This window comes from Equus asinus, chromosome 12 (assembly GCF_041296235.1).
Source record: "Equus asinus isolate D_3611 breed Donkey chromosome 12, EquAss-T2T_v2, whole genome shotgun sequence".
In the NCBI taxonomy this organism is placed as follows: Eukaryota; Metazoa; Chordata; class Mammalia; order Perissodactyla; family Equidae; genus Equus; species Equus asinus.
Genome location: NC_091801.1, coordinates 14,756,841 through 14,780,915, shown reverse-complemented (window position 1 = coordinate 14,780,915; position 24,075 = coordinate 14,756,841). Strand labels below are relative to the sequence as shown.

Below are 24,075 nucleotides of genomic sequence, written 5' to 3'. Positions count from 1 at the left end.
CCACAAACCCGGGCTGTCAAAGTGGAGCATGCTGAACTTAACCACTACACCACAAAGCTGGCCCCTGATATCACTTCTTTCAAACTGTTGCAAACATTGAGTTAAAATTGTGTGGTAAAGATAATAAGTGAAACATCTTGCTGACCCAACTGGAGAACGAAGTGCTCGTTTTTTTGGAATTGATAATAAGCAGAAAAGGAATTTAATATGTACTTTTTTAAAGGCCCCATCCCAGGTGGTAAGGGTGTTGAGCCACGGTGCTATCAGAATGTATCTACCTTGAATAGGCGAACAAGACAGAAGAGGATAAGATTTTGTTTTTCTCATGAACACAGTAACTTGACATGCAAAACAGATTACAGGGTCTCCTTGGGTAAGATACAGGCACCAGACATACATCCTGGGAGTGATTTTGTGTTCTCCTCTCTAACAGAACGGCTCGGTGCAGGCACCACGCCTAATGAAACCGCTGTAAGATGGGCACTGTTCCAGGTGTGTGGCCTTGGGGACACCTTTTTATTTGGCTCTTTGCAGCTGACTGAACCTGGAGGACACAGTCACAAACTACCTGAGCAGGCAAGCACATCAGTGACACTCAGTGATGAGCTAAGCTATGTTTCTGAGAAAAGGAAAATTCAAAGGCCTGCCACTGTCAAGCTGTTCACTCTCCAGGAGATTTAGGAAAGTTAGGTGAAAGGGCAAATGGAAAAGGGGCACATACAACCTTTCACACTGAACACTTAGATTTTCCTTGACTTACAGTGACCTCCAACAACTGAATCTGACAAATATTCCTTACCAGGCCCACCTCCAGTCTTCTGACAACGTCTTGTAGACGGATTCTCCTCTGCCGTAAGGCAGTTGGGGAAAAGGCTGCCTGGCATCAACCTCTATAGTCGGAGATCCTCAGCGTTGAAAACTGAAATTCCTATTATTCTCAAAACTCTAAAGAAATTCCAGGGGTGGCCTAAACTTCATGCCTGAATTCTCGTGACAGAACACAAATGCTCATAATAGAGAAAGTATGCATATGCACACATTGATTCCGATAACTTGCTTTTTTTCCCCCAACAAAAGGGGAACAGTGTTGGAAAACTTCTTTAAAAAGGTCTTTATATACTGTTTTTAAAAACAGTCTTTGAAACAAATCAACTCAAAGCAGCTATGAAATAGGTCATCTTATCCTGGCACCGGATCTAAGCTTTCATTTATATTGTGCCCTTCACTACAGAGTTTGGGGAATGAATGGGGAGGATTTTCTTATTTTTTTTAAATGGTCTTTAATGCCACAGGTACCCTGAGAATGGACTGCAACCTCCCATAGTGCTGAGTTTCACTTTTTCCCACCTTCCCTTCCCACCACCGTGACTCGGTGGAATTCTGACTCAGGAGACGCCACCAGTGAAATTTTCTAAATAGCTCTTTTCTGCTCACTTTCTTAGAACACTCCTATCCGTGCATCCCTGTTAATCTGTGAAGGGCGCAGCTTCTGTTTGGATTCGATCTTTCTTTCTTAAGCTTTTGACAGAGAGGTAAATACGTAATGCTTCCTTCTCAGGGAGCAGTACCCCCAGCCAGCGCCCCTGGGTCTGCTGACCTTCAGCCGTGTTTGATCAGATTCCACTGGCACCTGTGTACCAGGTCAGCTTTGTGGATGTGTGATCTGTTCAGTCTCACAGCCACGTGCTCAGATGGGTCCTGCACTTAGTTTCATGCTCTGCTGTGCTGTCTTGAAATTCTTTACTTGTGAACAACGGGCCTGCATTTCCATTGTGCACTAGGGCCCACAAACACCATAGCTGGTCCTGCCTGTGTTATCACAAATCCCCAAGCCAGTGAAGCATGAGCTCCTGAGGGTGACGTGGGAAGACAGAACACCTTCTCAGTGCCAGGCCACGTGCTAAGCAGTAGGGATCCAAGCGAACGAGACGACAGTCCCTGCCCTCACAGAAGCTGAGGGCTGCCTGTATCTACTAGTACTGGGGTGTCAGAGACAACAGCATGGGACAGCCTGCCACTCTTCCACGACCAAGTCTGCTTCACAGCTACAAGCAAGAAGCCTGGCTGCTCATTCACTGAGAAAGAGAAGCACTCGCCCTCTACACTCTCTCTGCCTGGATAAACCCACCTACCAGTACTTTCTATGCACGGTCTACCTTCCCTCTTGTTAAGATGGATGATCTTTCTGCGCTCCCAAGGCCAGGTCCTCATCTGGGCCTAAGATCCAAGCCCCCCTCCACTACTTCAACCAGCATTCCCCTTTCTCTGGATCACTCACATATGCATACGAGCTGGATGCATTTCTTGCCTAAAAAATACCTGCAACTTCTTCCTGTAGTTTCTGCCCCATTTCTCTATTACCTTGTGGTTTAGAGCAAAAATAACTAAGATAATTGTGACTATCTTCTACATAAACTTCCTCTCCTACCATCCCCTTTGAGCCCACCAATCACGCTGTTCTCACCAACACCCCACTTTGTCAAGATCACCAATGACTGCCCCCTGCCCCCACCACCCTATCGAATCCAATGGTCAAGTCTCAAATTCCATCTTTCTCAAACTTTCACCAGCATTGTACACAGCTGATGGCTCCTTCCTTCTGCAACACTTCCTTCCCTTGGCCTCTGGGAGGCCTCGTTCTCGGCTGCGAGGCCTGGGGCTCAATGCGGGGCTCTCTTCCCTTCTGTATTTACACTCGCTGCCCTGGTCAACTCATCCAGGCACATGAGCTTTAAATGGCATTTATGATGACTTGCAAATGTAGGCCCTAAACTATCCTATGAACATCAGACTTATTTACCCAACAACTTACTCCCCACCTCCCCCTGGGGTCTCTAATAGGCATCAAAACTTAACATGTGCTAAAAAAAAAAGTCCTGATTTCTCCAACAACACTTTCTCTTCCCATTGTTTTTCCCATATCAATAAATGGCAAATGCCTTTTCCAGCTGTTGGGCCAAAAACTGTGGTGTCATCCATGATTCTTTTCTTCCTACTCCTCATAGTCAATCTATCGACAAATCCTGGTAGCTCTACTTTCTAGTCTCTTTACAAATCTAACCACTTTCCCCACGTCTGCCCCCAGCACGCGAGCCTGGCCTGCTACCCCTCACCCGGACCACTGGCATCACCTCCTACAAGATCGCCCCCTTCCCCTTCTTGCCCAGCTACAGTTCTTCTCTGCCCCCAAACAGGCAGTTCTTTTCAAACGGAATGACAACATGTCACTTTTCTGCTAAAACACTTCTCACCTAATTCAAAATGAAATCCAAAGTCCTCCGGAAGCCCACATGCCTGCTACGATCCGGCCTCTCTACCTCCCTACCCTCACCCACTACTCTATTCCCCCAAAACGCTCCAACGACACTGGCCTTGGGAACTGTGTTTCCTCTCCCAGAACACTCTTCCCCCAGATATTGAGGTGGCTTTCTCCTCATGTCTTTTGGGTCTGCTAAAATGTCACCCTGCCCGACCACTCTTCTGGAATCATTTATCTGCCCTAACTCTATCCTCTGTATAGACCATTTAATCCTTCCAGGTACTTCTGACAACCAGATGCATTTTATATTTACTTGCTGTCTGTGTCCTCTGGTAGAATGTAAACTCCCTGAGGGCAGGGACCTTATTTTGTTCAATGCTGAGTGTCCCAAGTCTAGAACAGTGCCTGGAACACACTAGAAGCTCAGTGAATATCTGTTGTTGAATGAGCTAACAGCCTGGCATGTGGAACATCCCTGGTTCACAAAACGCACATGATCACCAATGATCCCTCATGTAAAATTCTATTTAATCACTCTCTTAAGGAATGTGTGGCAGGTAAGTACTTATCAGTCTGCCTGCATACTCATTCAGGGAGGGTCTGACAGGAGGAGAACTCAGACACACCTGGTTCCTTATTCCATCTTCTGGGTTCAGTTTATTTCGTACAGTACAGAACTAGGAGTAAACCTCACCCTTCATGATGAAAGAAAAGTGAGCCATATTAGGGTTGAAAGTAGAAGAGTGGATTGAACAGGGTCTCCTCTGGGCTTTGAGATATTTCTCCCACTCCACCTGCCTCCTTCTTCACACATCTGACTTGACTCTTCTCAGAGACAGCATCACTTCTCTAAGTCAGAAGTCTTGCTTTGCAGGGATGAGGACAAAGACAGGCAGCACAGCCTCTGATGGGCACCTGCCTGGGGAGGTTGGGCTGCCACCTTCTCCTGGAAGTTTGGGGCCAGTGGAGAGGAACAGCCTAGGACCAAAGCTTAGCTACATGGATTACTGAACCAGCACTAACTCCGACAAGGTGACCTTCCTTCCTTTCAATGTTTGGGAGATAGTCCACCTGTGGACAGGGTGGATCTTGCAAATTTTGGTCCATCTCCACAGCCTCCTTAACTTACAGGACAGAATATGGAAAATTGAGCAGTTCAAATTTCATCATAACAGACAGCGTAACCTACAAGTTCAGACAGTAGGATCTGAACAGGCTTGGCAACTTGTAATTTATATAATTACCTGGACGTTATCTGGACTTCAGTTTCTTTGAGAGTAAAATGAGGACAGCACCACTGTAAAGATTATTTAAGATAACGCATGCTAACATATTTTGTATAAACACGTTAGTGTTGTTATGTGATGTGAATTGTTCAGTCACCTCTCTGGGCATAGTTATCTTGTTCTTAAAGATGATCATAAAGTGATCTTCCAGCTCAAAAATGTTTTCATCCTTCAGTGAAATTTAAATATAGTTTAAGTTCTGATGGAAACAGCACCATCAGTGAGTCCATTTAAAAGGGTCTATTTCTCTTTTCTTGAATGAATATCCCTTCCCTCTCCTCTGTCCCACACTCATTTGCATCTTCCAGGGCTGAGGATAAATTTCACTTCCTTTATTAGCTTTTTCTCCAAACGCTTTACATAAGAAATCTCTGTTCCTGCATTCTTCCGGAGCACTTTGCTGTTGCTTCTAGCAGGACATTTTTTTTAACTCAACCTTGATTAGATTTGGCTGTTCACAAAAAAAATGCTTCTTGAGGACAAGGAACAACCCTCTTGCTATCTGTATTCCTACAGAATCTGAGAGGACTTCGCAATTAAGAGATGCTCAATGAATAGTGAACAGAATGGTGAAGAGCATCATCAAACCCTCATTTACATGTGGCAGGAGAAGAAACTGTGCTTTCTGCTTTGCCTTCAACAATGGAATGCAATGTAATAGCAAGACTAAGGAATAAATCTCAAGAGAAATGTGCTTCCTCAATAACCTTTGTCAATATCAAAGCTGAGTCATGGGAGGTAATTAGATGAATAAAAATATTGAAACAGACACTTTTGGGAAAACACTAAATGGGAAACTGGAAAGGAAAGATACTCCCGAGAAAGGAAGTTCTTAGAATGCTTCAAGGGAGAACATTTAAAACGTTGTCAGGGATAGAAAATAAACTGCAGAAGTTGAAAACCATGTCAGTGGTAGAGAAAATGAATTCTTACATTTGAGAGGCATTTTACAATTGGCAATGTGCGTTTTTATATGAATTAGCTGAACTGAAATGAATAATAAACCTATTAATTAGAGCAGGTTTGGGACTTTGAACAGAGAGGAGAAAAAAATGGAGCGTGTGTGCTCTTGGGAGGCTGTAATTATGAGAATCTTGGAGAGGTTTTTGTGCACATATTAAGCAAAATGGCGACGTTTAAAAACGTGGTTGTGATGTAATTTGCAAAACAAGTGTTTCCTGAGCATGGAGTAGTTGTGGTGAATCTTTTCTCTGGCCCTTATTCTTGCTGAACAAAACATTTTAATTCTTAATTTTATTTTCTGGATAATTTATATCCTACCTTTCTCCAAACAGGTTTAAGATAACCCACCAAATATATACACAATGACTATAGAACAACCTTTTAAAAATATGAATGAGTACATCAGAAGAAAACTGGAGGTGGGAAAGGTAAAATAAAGTGAGAAGAGACAGTGGTCAGCATAGGTGTGCTGGTCCTCAGGTCTGCAGTCAATGAGGCAAGGGTACACAGAGCTCTATGGCTCATGGGTGCAGAAGATGAGGTAACCAATTTCTCTACAGAAACATAGGTGGCCCTAGTATAGAGATGAGACAGAAATGTTCAAAGACTTCTCATTGAGAGGATGTTGGGTGACGCCAGGGACATACCCTCATGATAAATCAAACAGCAAGTTTTACAAGATTCTTACTTCTAAGAACCCTCCCATAAAAACTTGTGTAAAATAAAACCAAAGGCAAGGAAACTTGTTGACTAATCTTACAGAGTTAATCAAAGTCAGAGATCAATAAATATTAATTGAATTAATTTTAGGGAATTGCTTTGACTTCTCTATCTGTATTTTATAACCATTACTTTCCTTTCACAAAATCACTAACTGAGGTCTCCCAGGTAAATTAATTCCTCAGTCAAGGTCTAGTAACTAAATTAAGAGAGCTTTATTGTCCCTGGAGTATGGCCATTATCCACTCTCTAGTACTCTATGGACAACCTCAGAGGAACTTCTACCATCCTTCCCACACATTTCAACCCCTGGTTCAGCTCTCCCCCAATTATTTTATGTGAAGGAAACTGGTGAACCACATTTTGGGGGCTTTAGTTTCTGAAACAACCACAATGCACCAGAGTAATATCTTTAAGAGGAAAGAACACATCAGCTTCCTGAGGCCAGGGACCTTGCCTTTCCTGTCACCTGTATATCCTCAGCACCAAGCACAGTGCCTGGCACAAGCAAGCATTTATAAATATCTGTTGAATGTATGAATGGAAGAGATGAACATTTGAGGGCCTAGTCAGTCACTTCATTGGCCACTTACATAATTTCATTCTCCCATTCATCCTATACACAAGAGTGGTACCATCTGACCTATGCAGAATAAATAATAGAACCAGGATTCAGACCTAAGTTAGCTCAACTCCAAACGCCTAGCCACCAATCCAGTTTCTCTCAACTGCATTCCAAGGAAGTGTGGTGCCCAAGAGAGGCTCATAGATTTCCCTGTAGGAGTGGGGGGGGGGGGGGTGTAGAGTGGTACCCAGCCAGGTATCACTGGGAAGCACTGTCCATCATATTCATTTCTCAGTGAATATTACTGTATCAAAGGATCAGAAAAGCCTTAAAGTGAAGGAACCCTAATAACTTTCAACCTGAGAATTTGTGTCCCTAACTGATCCTACCTGGGAATTCATTAAAGGACATCCATGTCCCTCTTCAGGAGGCAGTCATGCTGGCCAGGGCAGTGTGGGAAAGGCCACAGCACATCCTGCTGTCTCCCAAGGCTGCCACTCCAGCATGTCATCAAGAGATGAGACCGATGATAGGTGTGCTGCTTTGGAACAATTTAATCTTCTAGATTCTTTATTCATAATCAGTAAGGTGAAGGTCTTAGGCAAAGGAATTCATAAGGTCACTTCTGACTTTAAAATTCAAAGCTTCCCTATTCCCAATTGCTAAATTTACTCAAGTGGATTTGGAGATATAAGAGAGTCATCAATTTACAAGTCAGCTATGTTCTAAATATGTTTAAATCAGTTATTTGAAACTCAGAAGCTATTTTCTCACGGAAACCATGGTAGCCATGATTTCCAAACCAATCCAACCTAGGTAAACACTGCACATATACAATGTAAAATATTAGAAATCTGCACTCCAATTTTAGCAGTTACATAAAAGTGAAAACAGTAAACTTTGTCTTAAAGAATGAAACTGAAGAAAATGTAATTTTAGTTTTATGAAGAGGTACTTGAGAAAGTTTCTAAGGGGTCATATAAATATTTTCCAAGTGTTAGAAGGTGACCGTACTGGATCAAGATGTCTACCTTCACTTTAAAATGGATGGCTTCCCTTTTCCTTGATGCAAGTATATCATTATTCCTACACTTAGTGCTCATCGACCACGAGCTGTAAGTAGAGAAATAAAGACAAAAAGAAAGGGAAAAGTTGGTAAAGTAGAGAATGAGGCCCTTGAGGGGGAAGAGGAGGGAAATGGTAAAGAAGAGAAGTTGTGGAAGATTTTTCCCTAAGCAGGTCCACCATGAGCAATTATTAAATAGGATACAGGGGGAATGGGGGTAGAGCGCAATTGGTTACTGGATTATCCAAGACATCTTCAAACTGATCTTGTAATTCAGGGCATCCTTACAGGATAAGACAACCTTAAATATACTACATATCACTTCCTCACAACTTCAGACTTACATTATTTTATCAGCAAATAGAGCTCATTCAAACATTTAACACACATTTAACTGAATACCTCCTAATATACGCCTTGGCTGAGTGAAGTGAATAATTAAAGAAAATGAATACCACATAGTTACTACTTTTTAAGACTCTTTGTTTAAATTTCCATTTTTCTGCCCATTTGATTCTTCAGACACAGTGATTTCAAGAAGCGGCATGCTTTCCTGATCAAGAACTGAAATTCGAAGGCAAGCTTCCAGAGGTTAAATCCTAGTGCTGTCATGACCTCTCCTTAGCTGCCCCATCCGTCAAATGGGGACAATGACAATACTGTCTACCTTGCCGAGCTGGGTGGGAAGGAACCAAGTTCATGCCTGAACAGCACTTAGAACAATGCCTGGTATATAGTAAGTGCTCAAAATGTATTAGCCACTTTTATATTTGTATATCAAATCCACGAGAAAAATACTTATTGAAATTTTCTCTGCATATTGTTAAGTGAAAAACGTAGGGTACAGAAAAATATGTATTCTATTACCTTTAAGGAAAAAGAAAAATAATAAAATGTATCCAAAGAGTATACAAAAAATATACAAAAGTAAAAATATATATATATATATATATGGTGCACTACTGAGGAAAAAAAATTTTACTCTAGTAACAAATACATCATGCTTTTATCTTTAGGGCACCAGCCAAATCTAATACTGAAATCATTGCTATAAAGATAACATAATTACTTTATGGTTCAAAATTGAATATATTTTTCTCCATTGCTAAATGTGCAATGCAAAAATACTCATCAAATATTTGCTGATTGACTGCTAAAACTCTCAAAGGAAGTAATATATTTAGAAGAATGCCATAGGGAAGATATAATGAACTGACTCCAGATATGTATATACTATTTTTATGAATTAAAAAATAACACCATCAGAAGCATTGCATGATCAGTCTAGAGATGAGATGTCTAGAATTTTCATTCTATTCAAAATTTTGCTTAATTTGTTTATGATCTCATGTTTATTTTCAAATGAAGATTTGTTTTTAATGGACAATAAACACTTACATGACCCCTTCTTATAGCGATGTTAAATGAAACATTCTACCATTGGTTTCTTGGTGAAAATATACATAATAAGGAATGGCATGATTTCAATGGCCACAAGGAAATCCATACCCCAGACTTTAATGACTGTCTGGCTGATACGCTGAATTTCACCCTAAGGCTTCATCATGTTCATTTTGGTTAAAATGCAAATATCTTTTAGAGGGCTAACTATAATTACATCCCATACTTTAAAAAAGGATCTGAGAGGACGTTTGATAGAGAACAGAGAAGTGCATAAGCGATAGGGATGTACTGGAACATTCTGAGGGATAACGACACAGAACAGGACTCAAGAGACAGTCAAGACAACCTGTCTTTCTCATAACTCTTTCTAAAGGACAAACGCTACTTATTTACAAATGTTATTAAGATCAATTTACAATTGAGTCTCCAAAAGCACTAATGAACTCAACAGTGAGATGCAGAAAACACAGTACGGGTGTATTTGTGGAAATTCCTAAGAAACTTAATTTTCACCAAACCCACACCATGTATTACACAAAGCATTAAGAGATCTAAATGATGAATTAACTTATAAATACAGGCTCCAATTTTTAGTTTCACAGCAGCTGGCTCCAGGGGAGTATATGTAGGTGTATGATAGATACAAATTAAATAGATAGAGCTATAGATATAAATGTAGATAGAGAGAGGTATATAACAGACACGTATTTGTAAAAATCTAGATGTTTTTATATTTGATAATATATTTTCCCCTTATATCCCTGACTGTTATTCTAGCTAATATGCTTATCCACAAAGGCCTTTCTCTGGAGAAAGCCTGAAATGACTGAGGCGCTTTATTAAAAACACTGATTCTTGGACCACCACCACCACCCAAGCAGGCTGAAGTTGGCTCAGAAATCTACATTTCACTGAGTTCTGTGCGCAGCCCCACGCACCTTGCCTCTGATGCTCAGCCACACTGGAGAACGACTTGGGTGGTGGGCACGAACTGACAGCTTAGAAGCGTTGTTTGAGCGAGACCCCAGATGAGACCCCCGCCTCTCTCTCCCTCCTTTCCTCTTTCTCTCTCTGGAATTTGGAAGAAGGACTAGCAGGTACTGAGGCAATCGGGACTGACTGCTTGAACTGCAGTGCTGTTCACTCTTGGGAGCTATAGGATAGCCTCTTCGGCCACATACGCAGAGAAGCAGAGAACGCAGATCTACAGAGAGAGGTAAATGAAACCAACTTGCAGGGAAAAGTCATGATTCAAAAATGTAGCCCTACAGGCAGAGAATCTCCTAGCCTCACTCCTTGCTTCCTTGTGGTTTTCCAGTCCCTCGTAAGGTTTGACTCCTTTGCAAAAAAAAAAAAAAGAGAAAGTATACTACTTGAATGGGAATAAAATGTGGCCAGGCGCAGATGCGATGTGTATGTTTATATAAGCAAAGTGCACCCCTGGAAGGATACACAAGAAACTCTGCTGAATGAAACCAAGGGGCTGGGGCAGAAGATGAAGGGAGTTTTATTCATCTCTGCAAACTCTTCTGTACCTTGGTAATTTTGTCCCATGCTCATGTATTATAATTCAGTAAATTAAAAAGATATTCATTAAACCTAAATTTTTTTTGGCAATCAAGCTGGAAATAAAAGTGGTAGCCATTGGGGCTGGCCCCGTGCCCTAGTGGTTAAGTTTGCGTGCTCCACTGCAGGCGGCCCAGTGTTTTGTTGGTTCGAATCCTGGGTGCGGACATGGCACTGCTCATCAAACCACGCTGAGGCAGCGTCCCACATGCCACAACTAGAAGGACCCACAACGAAGAATATACAACTATGTACTGGGGGGTTTGGGGAGAAAAAGGAAAAATAAAATCTTGAAAAAAAAAAAATTGGTAGCCATTAATCCATCAATCCTACCTTTATTTTTTTCTTTTAAAGATTTTATTTTTTTCCTTTTTCTCCCCAAAGCCCCCTGGTACATAGTTGTATATTCTTCGTTGTGGGTCCTTCTAGTTGTGGCATGTGGGACGCTGCCTCAGCGTGGTTTGATGAGCAGTGCCATGTCCGCGCCCAGGATTCAAACCAACGAAACACTGGGCCGCCTGCAGCGGAGCGCGCGAACTTAACCACTCGGCCACGGGGCCAGCCCCAATCCTACCTTTATTTAAAAGTTAATCCAAAACTCATCCACTAAACCATCCCATCCCAATTAAATGAGGTGGAGGGATGGCAAACACAGATAACTTTGTTCTCTTCCCAACCATTTCCAATTTAAAAACTGAATGAGTAGATCTAATATCCTTCAACTTAAACAAGGGGACTTATTACACTGATCTGTGTGGCTCCCCAGGATGCTTAATACTTTACAGAAACAAGGAATCAATTAGCTACAAAAGAAGATAAAATAATAAATGTTTGTGAGGATTAGTAAACTAATTTAATTAGCTCAATAACATATGCTTTCCTTTTTTGATTATTTATATAGAAATTATATGTTATGTGTAAATATAAGGAACAATTACATATTGGAATCCAAGTGTACTAAAATTGACTCTATAAGGCACCTCAACTTCTGGCCAACTAACTGAAAAAGTTACTCAGACCACTTGAGGCACAAAATAGGTAAATGCTAACACTGAAATTTTCACTTCTTTGAAACACGGTCCAAAATTCAAAGGTATGGCAACTCATTTTTATTCCATTCTTGACAATAAAAAACAAACAGTGAACTTTATTTCCAAGAATTTTACAATTTCATTAAGGTTCACACTGTAAATCCTCTGGGGAAAAAAAAGAAAGAAAAGAAAACAAATGCCATCAAAACAACAAACCCAACAACCCCAAACAGACATCTGTTTTGTTTTCTCACATCTTAATAGCTTGGCTATTTTAGATACAAATATTTGTTTTGGTTACAAATGTTTCCAAAATGTGAGTTAAAACTGTTTCACCGAAATAATTTACTTCTGAGCTGAACAAATTGCAAACTTCTCCAAAGTCCACAAGGCATCTGTGAAAATGAACAAGTATGGCCTAAAGATTTTCAAAACCACTCGCTGAGCAAAATGTAGGAGTCAAGATGCACGCTATTGCATACCTCAGGATCACTTCCACAGTGAAAAGACGCACGCATGCGAGGTAGGGTAGACGCGTCCCCACTTTCCTGTATTTATAGGGAAGATGGCCGGGGGGTTCGGTTTAGTTTCTCATCCTGCCACACTGAATTCCTGGGAGAGCTCAGCGATCTCCTGCAACTTTGCACAAGAATGTTCCCCTGTTTTTCAGGCTTTGCCCTACTTTCCTGGGCCTTGGCAAGGATCAAAGAAGCAGAGGGAACAAATGGTTTCCCATGCATATTGAATTCCCTCTTATACTGATTTTTCCTCTGTCACTTGAAATTCAATATTGGCAAGATTCCTGTGCATCACCTTAACCAGTAAATTGTCTGCGTGCAGTCTGAGCATGAAAAGGTAGATTTCCACATCAAGTTTTTTGTAAGAAATTCAAATGAACAAATCCTTTGAAAATTACTTTTCTATGGCATTCGTCCCTAAAACTCATCCCTAATAAATAATTAGCTTTTATTTCACATTAAACTAAACTGTGTTATTTACCATTTACTCTTTTATCTCTCTCTCTGATTGCTTGGTATTATTTAAAAGGTACAATGTTATAGGTAAATAGTCCTTTCATAACAATTTGGGCTCAAAATTCTTGGTTAACTGAATAATACCTAACATTTATTGAGTATTTAAGAGCTATGTGCCTTATTTTCCTCATCTGTAAAATGGACACAAACAGTACCTACCTCATAGGTATAAGATTTCAAGTAATGTAATATAAAGCTTTAAACTCAATGATTGTATTTATACTATGTATTATTGTTATGATAGCTGACATAATTATTATGACATGTTCTAAGAGATTTTGGACAAGAAGTATGTTTTCAAGACAAATTATTTAAATAAACAGCACAGTAATTAGGTTATAAATGAGTATTCATATTTTGATTACACATATATGAGTCATACGATAAAGAAAAAAAAATACATTTTTTTTGGTGAGGAAGATTGGCCCTGAGCTAACATCTGTTGCCAATCTTCCTCTTTTTGCTTCAGGAAAATTATCGCTGAGCTAACATCTGTGCCAATCTTCCTCTATTTTGTATGTGGGACGCCACCACAGCATGGCTTGATGAGCAGTGTGTAGGACCACACCCAGGATCTGAACCCGCAAACCCTGGGCCACCGAAGGGGAGCACATGAACTTAACCACTACACAACTGGGCCAGCCCCAAGAAAAATATTTTTAGAAGAAAGGATTAAGTACTCTTTTGAGAAAAGTCAATTAAAAAAATTCCTTCACAACAATTACTCTCAAGTGGTTAAATTTTCTTTATCACCTTTTAAAAAATGTACTCGCTTATGGTGTTAATAATATGCCTTAAGATTTTTAGGGTTCAGTACAAGGAAATAAAATATGCTTTATATGTCAGTGGCTAAGATATGATAATATGTGAGTTTTGATATTAGCACAAAAGGAAAACATCCTAAAATGTCTTTTTCTTCTCTTTCTTAACTCTATATGTTTTTAAATATAGATCACTGACTTTGTAAAGAATTATTTTTAAAAAGAAATTTAAAATTTAAAAGACACTTTAAAAATTTAAAAGAAATTTAAAATGAAATCTATCATTTAAAAATTAAAGTAATCATGGATTTAATTTTGATATTGTCTTATAGTCTTAGATTTGAATAAGAAAAAAAAGGGTTGACTCTGACCAAAATTTTCTTTTACCCATAGTGGAATTTCAATGTACCATGAAACATCCTGTTCTCAGAAACTAAACACGTTCTCCAACAACAGAAAGCCATTTAATTGGGAAGATGTGAATAACCAGATGACTGTAACAAATGATACATACTCTATACCATCAAATTTCTAAAATTTTTCACCAACAAATTGTTTACAAATATATATCTCTTTAAAAGGGAATGTTTCAATGATAATAAAAATAAAACTATTTTGAACCAAATGAAAACGAAAAAAACCTATCAAATTTTCCAAAAGCAGTACTTAGGGGGAACTTTATAGCATTGCCTGCATATATTAGAAAAGAAGAAAGATTTAAAATCAATAATCTAAGCTTCAAGCTTTAGAAAACTAGAAAAAGAAGAGCGAATTAAATCAAAAGTAAGCCGAAAAAAATAAAAATCAGAGAAGTCAATGAAATTGAGAACAGGAAAACAATATAGAAAAATCAATGAAACTCAAAGCTGGCTCTTTGAAAAGATTAATAAAATTGATAACCTCTAGCTAGGCTAACCAAGACAAAAAGAGAGAGGACACAAATTATAATATCAGAAATGAAAGAGGGGCCATCACTAAGCAATTCCACGGACATTAAAAGAACAATAATGGGGGGCTGGCCCAGTGGCGCAGTGGTTAAGTGTGCACATTCTGCTTCGGCGGCCTGGGGTTTTCTGGTTCGGATCCCGGATGCGGACATGGCACCACTTGGCAAGTCATGCTGTGGTAGGCGTCCCACATATAAAGCAGAGGAAGATGGGCATGGATGTTAGCTCAGGGCCAGACTTCCTCAGCAAAAAGAGGAGGATTGGCAGTAGATGTTAGCTTAGAGCTAATCTTCCTCAAAAACAGAAAAGAAGAAGAAAGGAATACTATGAACAACTCTGTGCCCACAAATTTTTTATCCTAGATGATACAGAGCATTCTTTGAAAAGCAATCTGCAAATCTTACACAAAGAGAAACAGATAATCTGAATAGGCCTATATCTATTAAAGAAATCAAATCAATAATTAACCTTCCAAAAGAGAAAGCACCAGGCCTAGATAGGTTCACTGTTGAATTCTACCAAATATTTAGGGAACAAATAATACTAATTCTCTAGAATCTGTTCCAGAAAACAGAAGCAGAGGAAACATTTCCTAATTTAGTCTATGAGGTCAGCAATACCCTAATACCAAAATCAGATAAAGACATTACAAGAAATGAAAACTACAGACCAATCTATCTTACGAACATAGATGCAAAGGTCCTTAACAAAATATCAGCAAAACTAAGTGCAAGAATTGTAAGAAGAATTATATGCCATGATGAAGTGGGGTATATCCAAGCATAAAAAGCTGGCTCAAAATTTGAAAATCAGTTAATATAATCCATCACACCAACAGGCTAAAGAAGAAAAATCAAATGATCATATTGGTAGATGCAGAAAAAGCATGTGACACAATCCAACACCCACTCCTGATACAAACACTCAGCAAACTAGGAAGAGAGGGGAACATCCTCAAGTTGATTTGAAAAATCAACAAAGAACCTACAGCTAACATCATACTTAATGGTGAGAAACTAGATGTTTTCTGCCTAAGATCAGGAGCAAGGCAAGGATGCCTTCCTCTCATCACTCCTATTCAACATTGTACTGGAAGTCCTACCTAATGCAATACGACCAGAAAAGGAAATAAAGATATTCAAATTGGGAAGGAAGACATAAAACGGTCTTTGTTCACAGATGACACGATTGGCTATGTAAAAAATACCAAAGAATCAACAGAAAAACTCCTGTAACTAATAAGTAATTATAGTAAGGTTGTAGGATATAAGGATAGTATACAAAAGTCAACTGTTTTTCTATATACTGGCAATGAGCAATTGGAATTTGAAATTAAAAACACAACACCATTTACATTAGCACCAAAAAAAGAAATATAAATCTAAAAAATGTACAAGATCTATATGAGGAAAACTACAACACTGACAAAAGAAATCAAAATCTAAATTAACAGTAAATTCCATGTACGTGGGCAGGAAGACTCAATATTGTCAAGATTCAGTATTGTCAGTTCTTCCCAACTTGATCTATAGATTCAACTCAATTCCAGTCGAAATTCCAGTATGTTACTTGGTGAATATTAACATGCTGATTTAAAAGTTTATATGGAAAGGCAAAAGATCCAGAATAGCCAACACAAGACTGAAGAAAAACAAAGTGAGAGGACTGATACTGGCCAATTTAAAGACTTATTATAAAGATACAGTAATCAAGACACTGTGGTATTGGCAAAAGAATAGACAAATAGATCAACGGAACAGAAGAGAGAGCCCAGAAGTAGACCCACACAAATACAGTCAACTGATCTTTGACACAGGATTAAAGGCAATTCAAGCGAGCAAAGATAGGCTTTTCAACAAATGGTGCTACAACAACTGGGCAGCCACACGCAGAAAAACCAGTCTAGACACTGACCTTACACTTCATGCAAAGATTAACTCAAAATGGATCAGAGACCTAAAATGTAAAACACAAAACTATGAAACTTCTAGATCACAACATAAGATCTACTGTCTGGCAATGAGTTTTTGGATACAAAAGCAAAAGCATGTTCTATAAAAGAAAAAATCCGTAAGTTGGACTTCATTCAAATTAAAAACTTCTGCTCTACAAAAGAGACTATTAAAAGAATGAAAAGACAAGCCACAGACTGGGAGAAAGTATTTGCAAAACACATATCTAAGAAAGGACTTGCATCTAAAATGTACAAACAACTCTTAAAACTCAACAATAAGAAAACAAACAACCTGATTAAAAAGTAAGTAGAAGATCTGAAGAGACAACTCACCAAACAAGATATACAGATGGCAAATAAGCATATAAAAAGATACTTGACATCATGTTTTATTAGGAAAATGCAAATTAAAACAACTAGATAGCACTACACATCTATTAGAATGGCCAAAATCTGAAATACTGACAATGTCAAATGCTGACAAGGATGTGGAGCAGGAACACTCATTCATTGCTTGGGGGAACACAAAATGGTACCACCACTTTGGAAGACAGTTTGGAAGTTTCTTATAAAACTAAACATACTCATCATATAATCCAGCAATCGCAATCCTAGGTATTTAACCAAATGAGTTGAAAACTTATGTCCACACAAAAACCTGCACACAAATGTCTATAGTAGCTTAATTTATAAGTGCCAGAATTGGAAGCAACCAAGACGTCCTTCAGTTCAGAGGGGGGAGGTTGGTATTGCTAGTTGAAGAGGAGGCATGACTTTCTTGAATCCAGTAAATAAATTAAAATGTTGCTGAAATACCAAATAAACCTCACTATATTTCTCAAGGTCAAAGGATTCTTACATATCTCCAGATGACGTAAATTTTATTTTAAGATAGTCAAAACATGGCTAACAAACTCATTTTTAAAAATGAATGCAAAGGAGTTAAAAGTTGCTAGGAGAGTAGATCTTAAAAATTCTCATTATAAGAAAAAAAATTGTAACTACGTGTAGTCATGGATGTTAAAACTAGATTTATGGTGATCATTTCACAATATATGAAAATATCAAATTATTATGCTGTATACCCAAAACTAAAATAATGCTATATGTCGATTACATCTCAATAAAAAATAAACAAAAATAAATACAAAGGCACTGCTTTTAGTTTTTTAAAATGAATTAAAAATTTGCGATTAAACTTTCATATTCAAGTTATGTTATTTTTAATTTATTACATGTCTATCCAAAGGAGAATAGAGCTTTCAATATTTAGTTATAAACACATTAAAATAATTTTTGAACTTAAGATTCATGAGGAGGTACGTGTTTATAAGTAATACTGCATAATATCATGGACTTAAAAGATACCTATTTTTCACATAACTTTAAAAATGCACAATTAAAAAGCAAGTAGGTCTTTACATGTTACCCTGAGAAAACTCTACAAAGTTATCTTTATATGTTCATTATGACATAACAATTCTATGAACGATACAAGAATAGATATCATAAAGTATGGGAGGAGGACCACATGGACTGTGCATTCTTTTGTACTGCACAATACCATGAAATTAAAAGGCAGAAACGTAAGATTCCTAACTTTCCACTATTAGAAAATACTGACTTTAAACCCAGTAGACTACTAAAATTAAAAGAAAAAAGCACCTGAAAGTATTTCAACAAAAACATGAATTATTTTAACTATTTTTTATTTTTATCTCAAAACAAAAACATTAGGTTATATATGATAAGCCATTCCTGCTAATTCTTTAGTTCAATGAATTTATGTACTGTACCATCAAAACTTCCTTTTCATCAAGAACGGCAAACCTATAATTTTATATATGACTAGTAAAAAAGGAAAGTTAACGCCAAAAAACTTAGGCTGAATCCATAGTCTTACCACAAATGTGAAAAAAACTCAAGAAACAAAAAACAAACACTAAAACCCAGACTAAATCTTCCTTGAATTTTTAGAGTAATCCAGATTTTTTTTCAATGTGGAAACTCACTGAACTTTCCCTTTCTATGCAACACAAGAAAAGCTTATCCATACACATTCATTTTAGTGGGAAGTGGTGAATATAAGAAATCTGAAAAATATCATTTTCTCCCCAGTTCAATGCATTCCTATACTGTAGCCATAAAGATACTGAAATGGAAATAAGTACCTAAAACACGAAGCATTTATTCAAATAAAATCTAAAATATGTCATTCAATCTTAAAATAAAATCATATATACCTTTTGAAAATTATAACCGTATTTTTCCCCACATGCCACAGCTTTGTGCCCACTCATACCCCCCTTCACGTGGCATCCCTTTTATAAATCAAATTAGAACAACGTCAAGATTCAGACAAACTTTTATAATATGACTAAATGTTCTTTTTTTAAAAAGCTCTCATCAACTTTAATTTAAGAAATATAAATAAGTCTTCCAGTTTCTTTTATGCTGTATTCTGCACAACCAAAATGGCATGAATTAAGTAAAATTATTCTGCCGTCTCCTTTTCTCATTCTGTTATTCCACAGACCTTAACGAGTCTTTCTACTTCTCATTCATACAGCTATCCTCATTTCAAAACTCCTTTTAGTCCTCAAGAAGCTTGCATGATCCAGATGGCTATTGTGAAAAAGGAGATCTTCCTAAAGTTGGGAGAGCCATTACCTTTCCTTCTGATGCCCGTATGAAGCTTACGGAAGTTGAGAGGAAAACTTACCAATAACTTCTACAGTAAATTCAATATCTTCTACAACAAGGCTTATTTTGAGTGTGATTATATGGATGCGAAATCTAATTAAAAGGCAAAAGAGACAAGTATACTAGGTTCTATGAATACTGTATTTACATGGGTGAAGAGAGTGAAGAATATTATATCAAGCTTTTTTTTAAAATAAAGGTAAACGGAGTATGATGATCAAAGATAAAGATGTTTACAGAGTTGAGATGTACAGCAGAACTGTATTTGCAGTTGGTTGGAATACAAGTTTAGGAAGGGTGTAACTTCCTACTCTAGAATAAAACAGCATTTGTATGCATTTAAGACAAAGATAGAACATTAAAAACTGAAAGGAGTTTTGGGGAGGGTCATCCGTTAATATTCAAAAGATAAACCCGTAGTCAAAATTTGAACTAGCATCCATTACATGAAACGTTTTCTTCATGATTTAGGACAACCACCCAGAATTAACACTCTACCAACACAAGGTCATAGAAATGAGTCTTCCAACGTTAACACCATTTAAGCCTGACTTGTAGAGTGGGTTTTGGCTCTAGGAATAAAAGGGAAAGGAAGAAAACTCTCTGACTCTTTGAGGATAAGAGCTCACCTCATAATCCAAGAAAGGAGAGATTACATTTTAAAAAGTTAAGTCAAGGGTCAGCCCTGTGGCCTAGCATTAGGTTCCGCGCATTCCACTTCAGCAGCCCAGGTTCAGTTCCCAGGTGCGGACCTCTGCCACTCATCAGTGGCCATGCTGTGGCAGTGACCCACATACAAAGTAGAGGAAGACTGGCACAGATGTTAGCTCAGGCCAAATCTTCCTCAGCAGGAAAAAAAAAAAAATTAAGACAAGGATGTGAGAAGTACAAGAGAAAAATATAAGAAATGGAGGTAGAGACCAATTCAGGAAATTACACATACCATATTAAGAGTTTCAGAAAGAACTAACGTAGGGGAAGAAACATCAAAAACATAGCAGGAAAACTTCCAGAGGTAGAGAGACTTTCATTTGAAAGGGCCCATCAAGGGTTGTGCAGGAGTATGAAAAATTCCCACGTGCAGATAGATTGTTATGAAATTCACAGAAGGCCATGATGAGAAAGGGTAGACAGAGGAATCCCCCTTTTCCATGCTCAACCCTTTGATACTATTTGATTTTTTTAAAAACATTAAATATTTAATGATGATAAACCTTGAATTAAAGGTAATGTCATTTATTTTCTATTCAATACATAAGCAGATTATTTACAATTATAGTTAAGAATTATAGCTAAATATTTATAACTATGAATCTAAAAAGCTATATATATACACATCTTGAAAATTGAATATGTTTACAACTAAATAAAATCTCTATTTTGAGTGCTTTTGAAGTTACATACTTTGTACTAAAATTTTTAAGCAGATAAAAATAAAGTTAATGTCACAAACACACTACTTGACTCATATTTAGGCCTTGCCAAAACTTGCCAAAAGTATGCAACCACTGCATGAATATACGACGATAGAAATATTTATTTAAACCACCAGAAATATAGCCTGCAGGACTAATAAAATGCACATTTTACTTTTATTAGTAAAATTACCTGCTGCGGGATCTGTAACTGCTTGGCTGGTGATGCCAGATGGTGGTTCTTGAAGCTGGTAAGTGGCATTTGTGGACGGCGTCGTGGGGCTGGTGTTGCTGCTCGTCATGTAATGTGCCGGATACGGGGAGCTGTTGTAATACTGTGCGTACTGACCCTGGCCAAAACTCGGATAAGACGGGTAGTCCTACCAAATCAAACGACACGAGAACAAGCGGTCAGAACACTCCTGCATATTTCTTACATTTCAGAGTATAACTGTACACATGCTTGTGTTTCTGTGTCTTCTCTGAATTCACAAAGGAGCACACTTGGAAGTGCTCAGACTTGCAAACAAATTTTATGTAACATTAGATACACCCTTCCTAATTCTTCCATTCCACGATGCATTACTAAGTAAAATTAAACCAATCTGAAAACCAAACAACTCACCATATAAGACCGCTAAAGAGATTTTTAAAACGGGGAAAGAAAAACGATGAAAAGGCTTAAGAAGGCTCTTGCTTAGGGTGTAATATAAACAAATCTTTCTTTATATAAGAAAATCATCTGTTGCATTTAAAAAAAATTTCAGAAGTTAAATTGGCTTTTAAAATTACCTGCTGTGAACTGTTAAATCCAGAGGAATTTGTGAGTGAATTATTTCCTGTATATAATCCTGATGATGTTGTAAAACTGCTACCTAAAACAAAATGAAAAGAAATATGGTTGACTACGCTATGTAGAATAATGTGCCTATAGGAAATTATTATTTAGATAAAGCAGAGCTGGTTTCATTGCAAATGCATTTGGTTTACCTTCAAAACCAGAATCCATTGCCATGGCTAAAATTCTGTTTTCTTAAAACAGTCGACAATTTTAGTTTCACTATATTACAAAGGATTAAAAAGTAAAGAGGTTTAAATTTCTGAGGACACGAGTAACTTCTATAAACTGTGGACACAATTATACATTTGTGCAAAAACATTAGACACTGAGCTTTCCACTTCAATTTGTAAAACACACCAGGATTTATCATATCTTTACATGATACATGCTCGCCGTAAAATGATGGATCAAATTAGAAGATCTTTAAAGCTCTTGCTAGCTCAAAAACCACAACGCTAGTTCCAAGAACTTAAAACACTTTCCAACTTGTACTTGTCATTATAATGGACCACTGAAAACGGCGATTATTTCATGTCACAGAAGAATGAACGGCAGCACTTGAAGAATTTGATAAAACAAAAATCAAAGAAGAACATGGTCAGTGTTTTGTGTATGACATGTGCTGTCTGGGTAACGTTCTATTTGTTAAATGTCTGTACGTGTTCAACAGTAAAGAGTAGGCACCATGCAGGATACAAACAAAAAAGCAAATCTTAGTTCCCTCCTTCAGTTTATTTACTATCTTATTGTTAAACTATGCCAAACAACAATATACTATTTTTGATGACCATATTGGCAAAGATTTTTGAAAAGACAAGATCAGGGATTGGCAAATGTGTAAAAAATGGCATTCATACACTGCAAAGTGGGAATTTAAATAGGCACAACCTTTCTGTTGGGCTATTTGGTCAGAGATTGAAAAATTTTGTACATCATTTAACCCAGCAATTTTATTGCCAGGCATTTACGCTAACAAAAAATGTATGGATTTACACAAAGAGATCCTTAGCAAAGATGTTCATCATTGTTGTTTCTAATAAAACAGAAAGCATCCTCAAGTCCTTAACAGATGTTATTCAGAAAACGGAATACTATGAAGCTGTTCAAAGAGCTTTATAATCATGTTTACCAACATGGGAAAAATTTTCAAACTATTTTGTTGAAAACTAAACGATGAAAATGTTTTTGGTGATCTCCTTTGAAATTTTCTTTTTTTAGTAAAGTAATTTTTTTTTTTAGATTGGCCCTGAGCAAACATCTGTTGCCAATCTTCTTTTTTTTTTTTTCCTTCTTTTTCTTCTTCTCCCCTATGCCCCCGAGTACATAGTCGTATATTCTAGTTGTAGGTCCTTCTGGCTGTGTTGTGCGGGGACACTGCCTCAGCATGGCTTGATGAGAGGTGCTTAGTCTGCACCCAGAATCCAAACTGGCGAAACCCTGGGCTGCTGAAGTGGAGTGCACGAACTTAACCACTCAGCCATGGGGCCAGCCCTCATTTGAACTATTATTAAAAGCATACAACATCTCTGAAGAGCACAAGTGTCAGAAATATGCTCTTTTCTGCATGTTTCTGTGCGATCTATGGTCACATAGTATTCATGAAGCCAACGTACATTTTTAAATTTTCTGCTCAGAACCTGTGTCGCTTCTGTAAACAGAAAAAAGTCCCACATTTTTTTAAAAGTAAAATTTTACAGCAAATGAATGGTACAGGCAGTAAAGGAGTTGGCAGTTCAAGGCGGAAGTCTTCAATGTGGACTAGCTATTCACAGAAGCCTGCATGTATAACGTAATGTATGCCAGTTATTTACTTGCTACTGAATATTTAAGTACTGGTTGAAGAGTCAGAAAACACAGATTAGAGTTTCCAGTTCATTACTTATAAGCTGTTTGGACTTTGGACAAATCATCTAACTACTCTATGATACACTTTCCCTATCTGCAAAAACTACTTCATAGCGTTCTTAAACAGATCAAATGAGGAGATGTTTTGGAAAGCAAAATGAAAAATCTATGGTAAAACATAAATATTAAGAACTGTTATTGTTTATTCCAATAAATATTTCTAAAATTCTTCATGGTGTTATGTATCTTTTCCCTTTTTTTGCTTTCTCAAACTAAATAAATATGACTTAATCACTTTGCATATCTAAAATTCTTTTCCTACTTACTTATCAAGCATCTCTGAACTCTGAAAACCTGATCCAAGGATTTGTTATTTTTATTAAAGGAAAATATTTCCTAAGATAGTTTCAAGTTTAGTTATCACAGAATCATATTTGAGGTTTCCTCATTTGTACATTTCGGGAATATCAATTATTCAAAGTTCCCAGAACACGTGTCACAGATACACAGAGAGGTCTCACATTAATACTCACTCCACCACGAATATGGGGCCTCGATAGACAAGCTTCCCAAATTAATGATCATTTGCATTTGGCAACCACATACTTATTGAACAGGTATTAAATACTAGGCTCACGGTGATAATTACATGAGGACCTCACAGGACTTATCAGGTTGACATCAGTTTTGTTTTATTTTTATACATTGTACCTCG

At 37.7% G+C, this 24,075-nt stretch overlaps 1 protein-coding gene across 15 annotated transcripts in view; it reads right to left on the bottom strand.

The window, feature by feature from the left end:
• EYA1 (EYA transcriptional coactivator and phosphatase 1) overlaps window positions 1-24,075 on the bottom strand; it is a 328,098-nt gene that overhangs the window by 78,991 nt on the left and 225,032 nt on the right. For all 15 annotated transcript variants that reach the window (XM_070481088.1, XM_070481087.1, XM_070481090.1 and 12 more), the window contains 2 exons: window positions 21,467-21,549; window positions 20,868-21,054 (listed from right to left, as the gene is read on the bottom strand). In XM_070481088.1, the coding sequence (XP_070337189.1) occupies window positions 20,868-21,054; window positions 21,467-21,549 (270 nt within the window). The remainder of the gene's footprint in view (window positions 1-20,867; window positions 21,055-21,466; window positions 21,550-24,075) is intronic.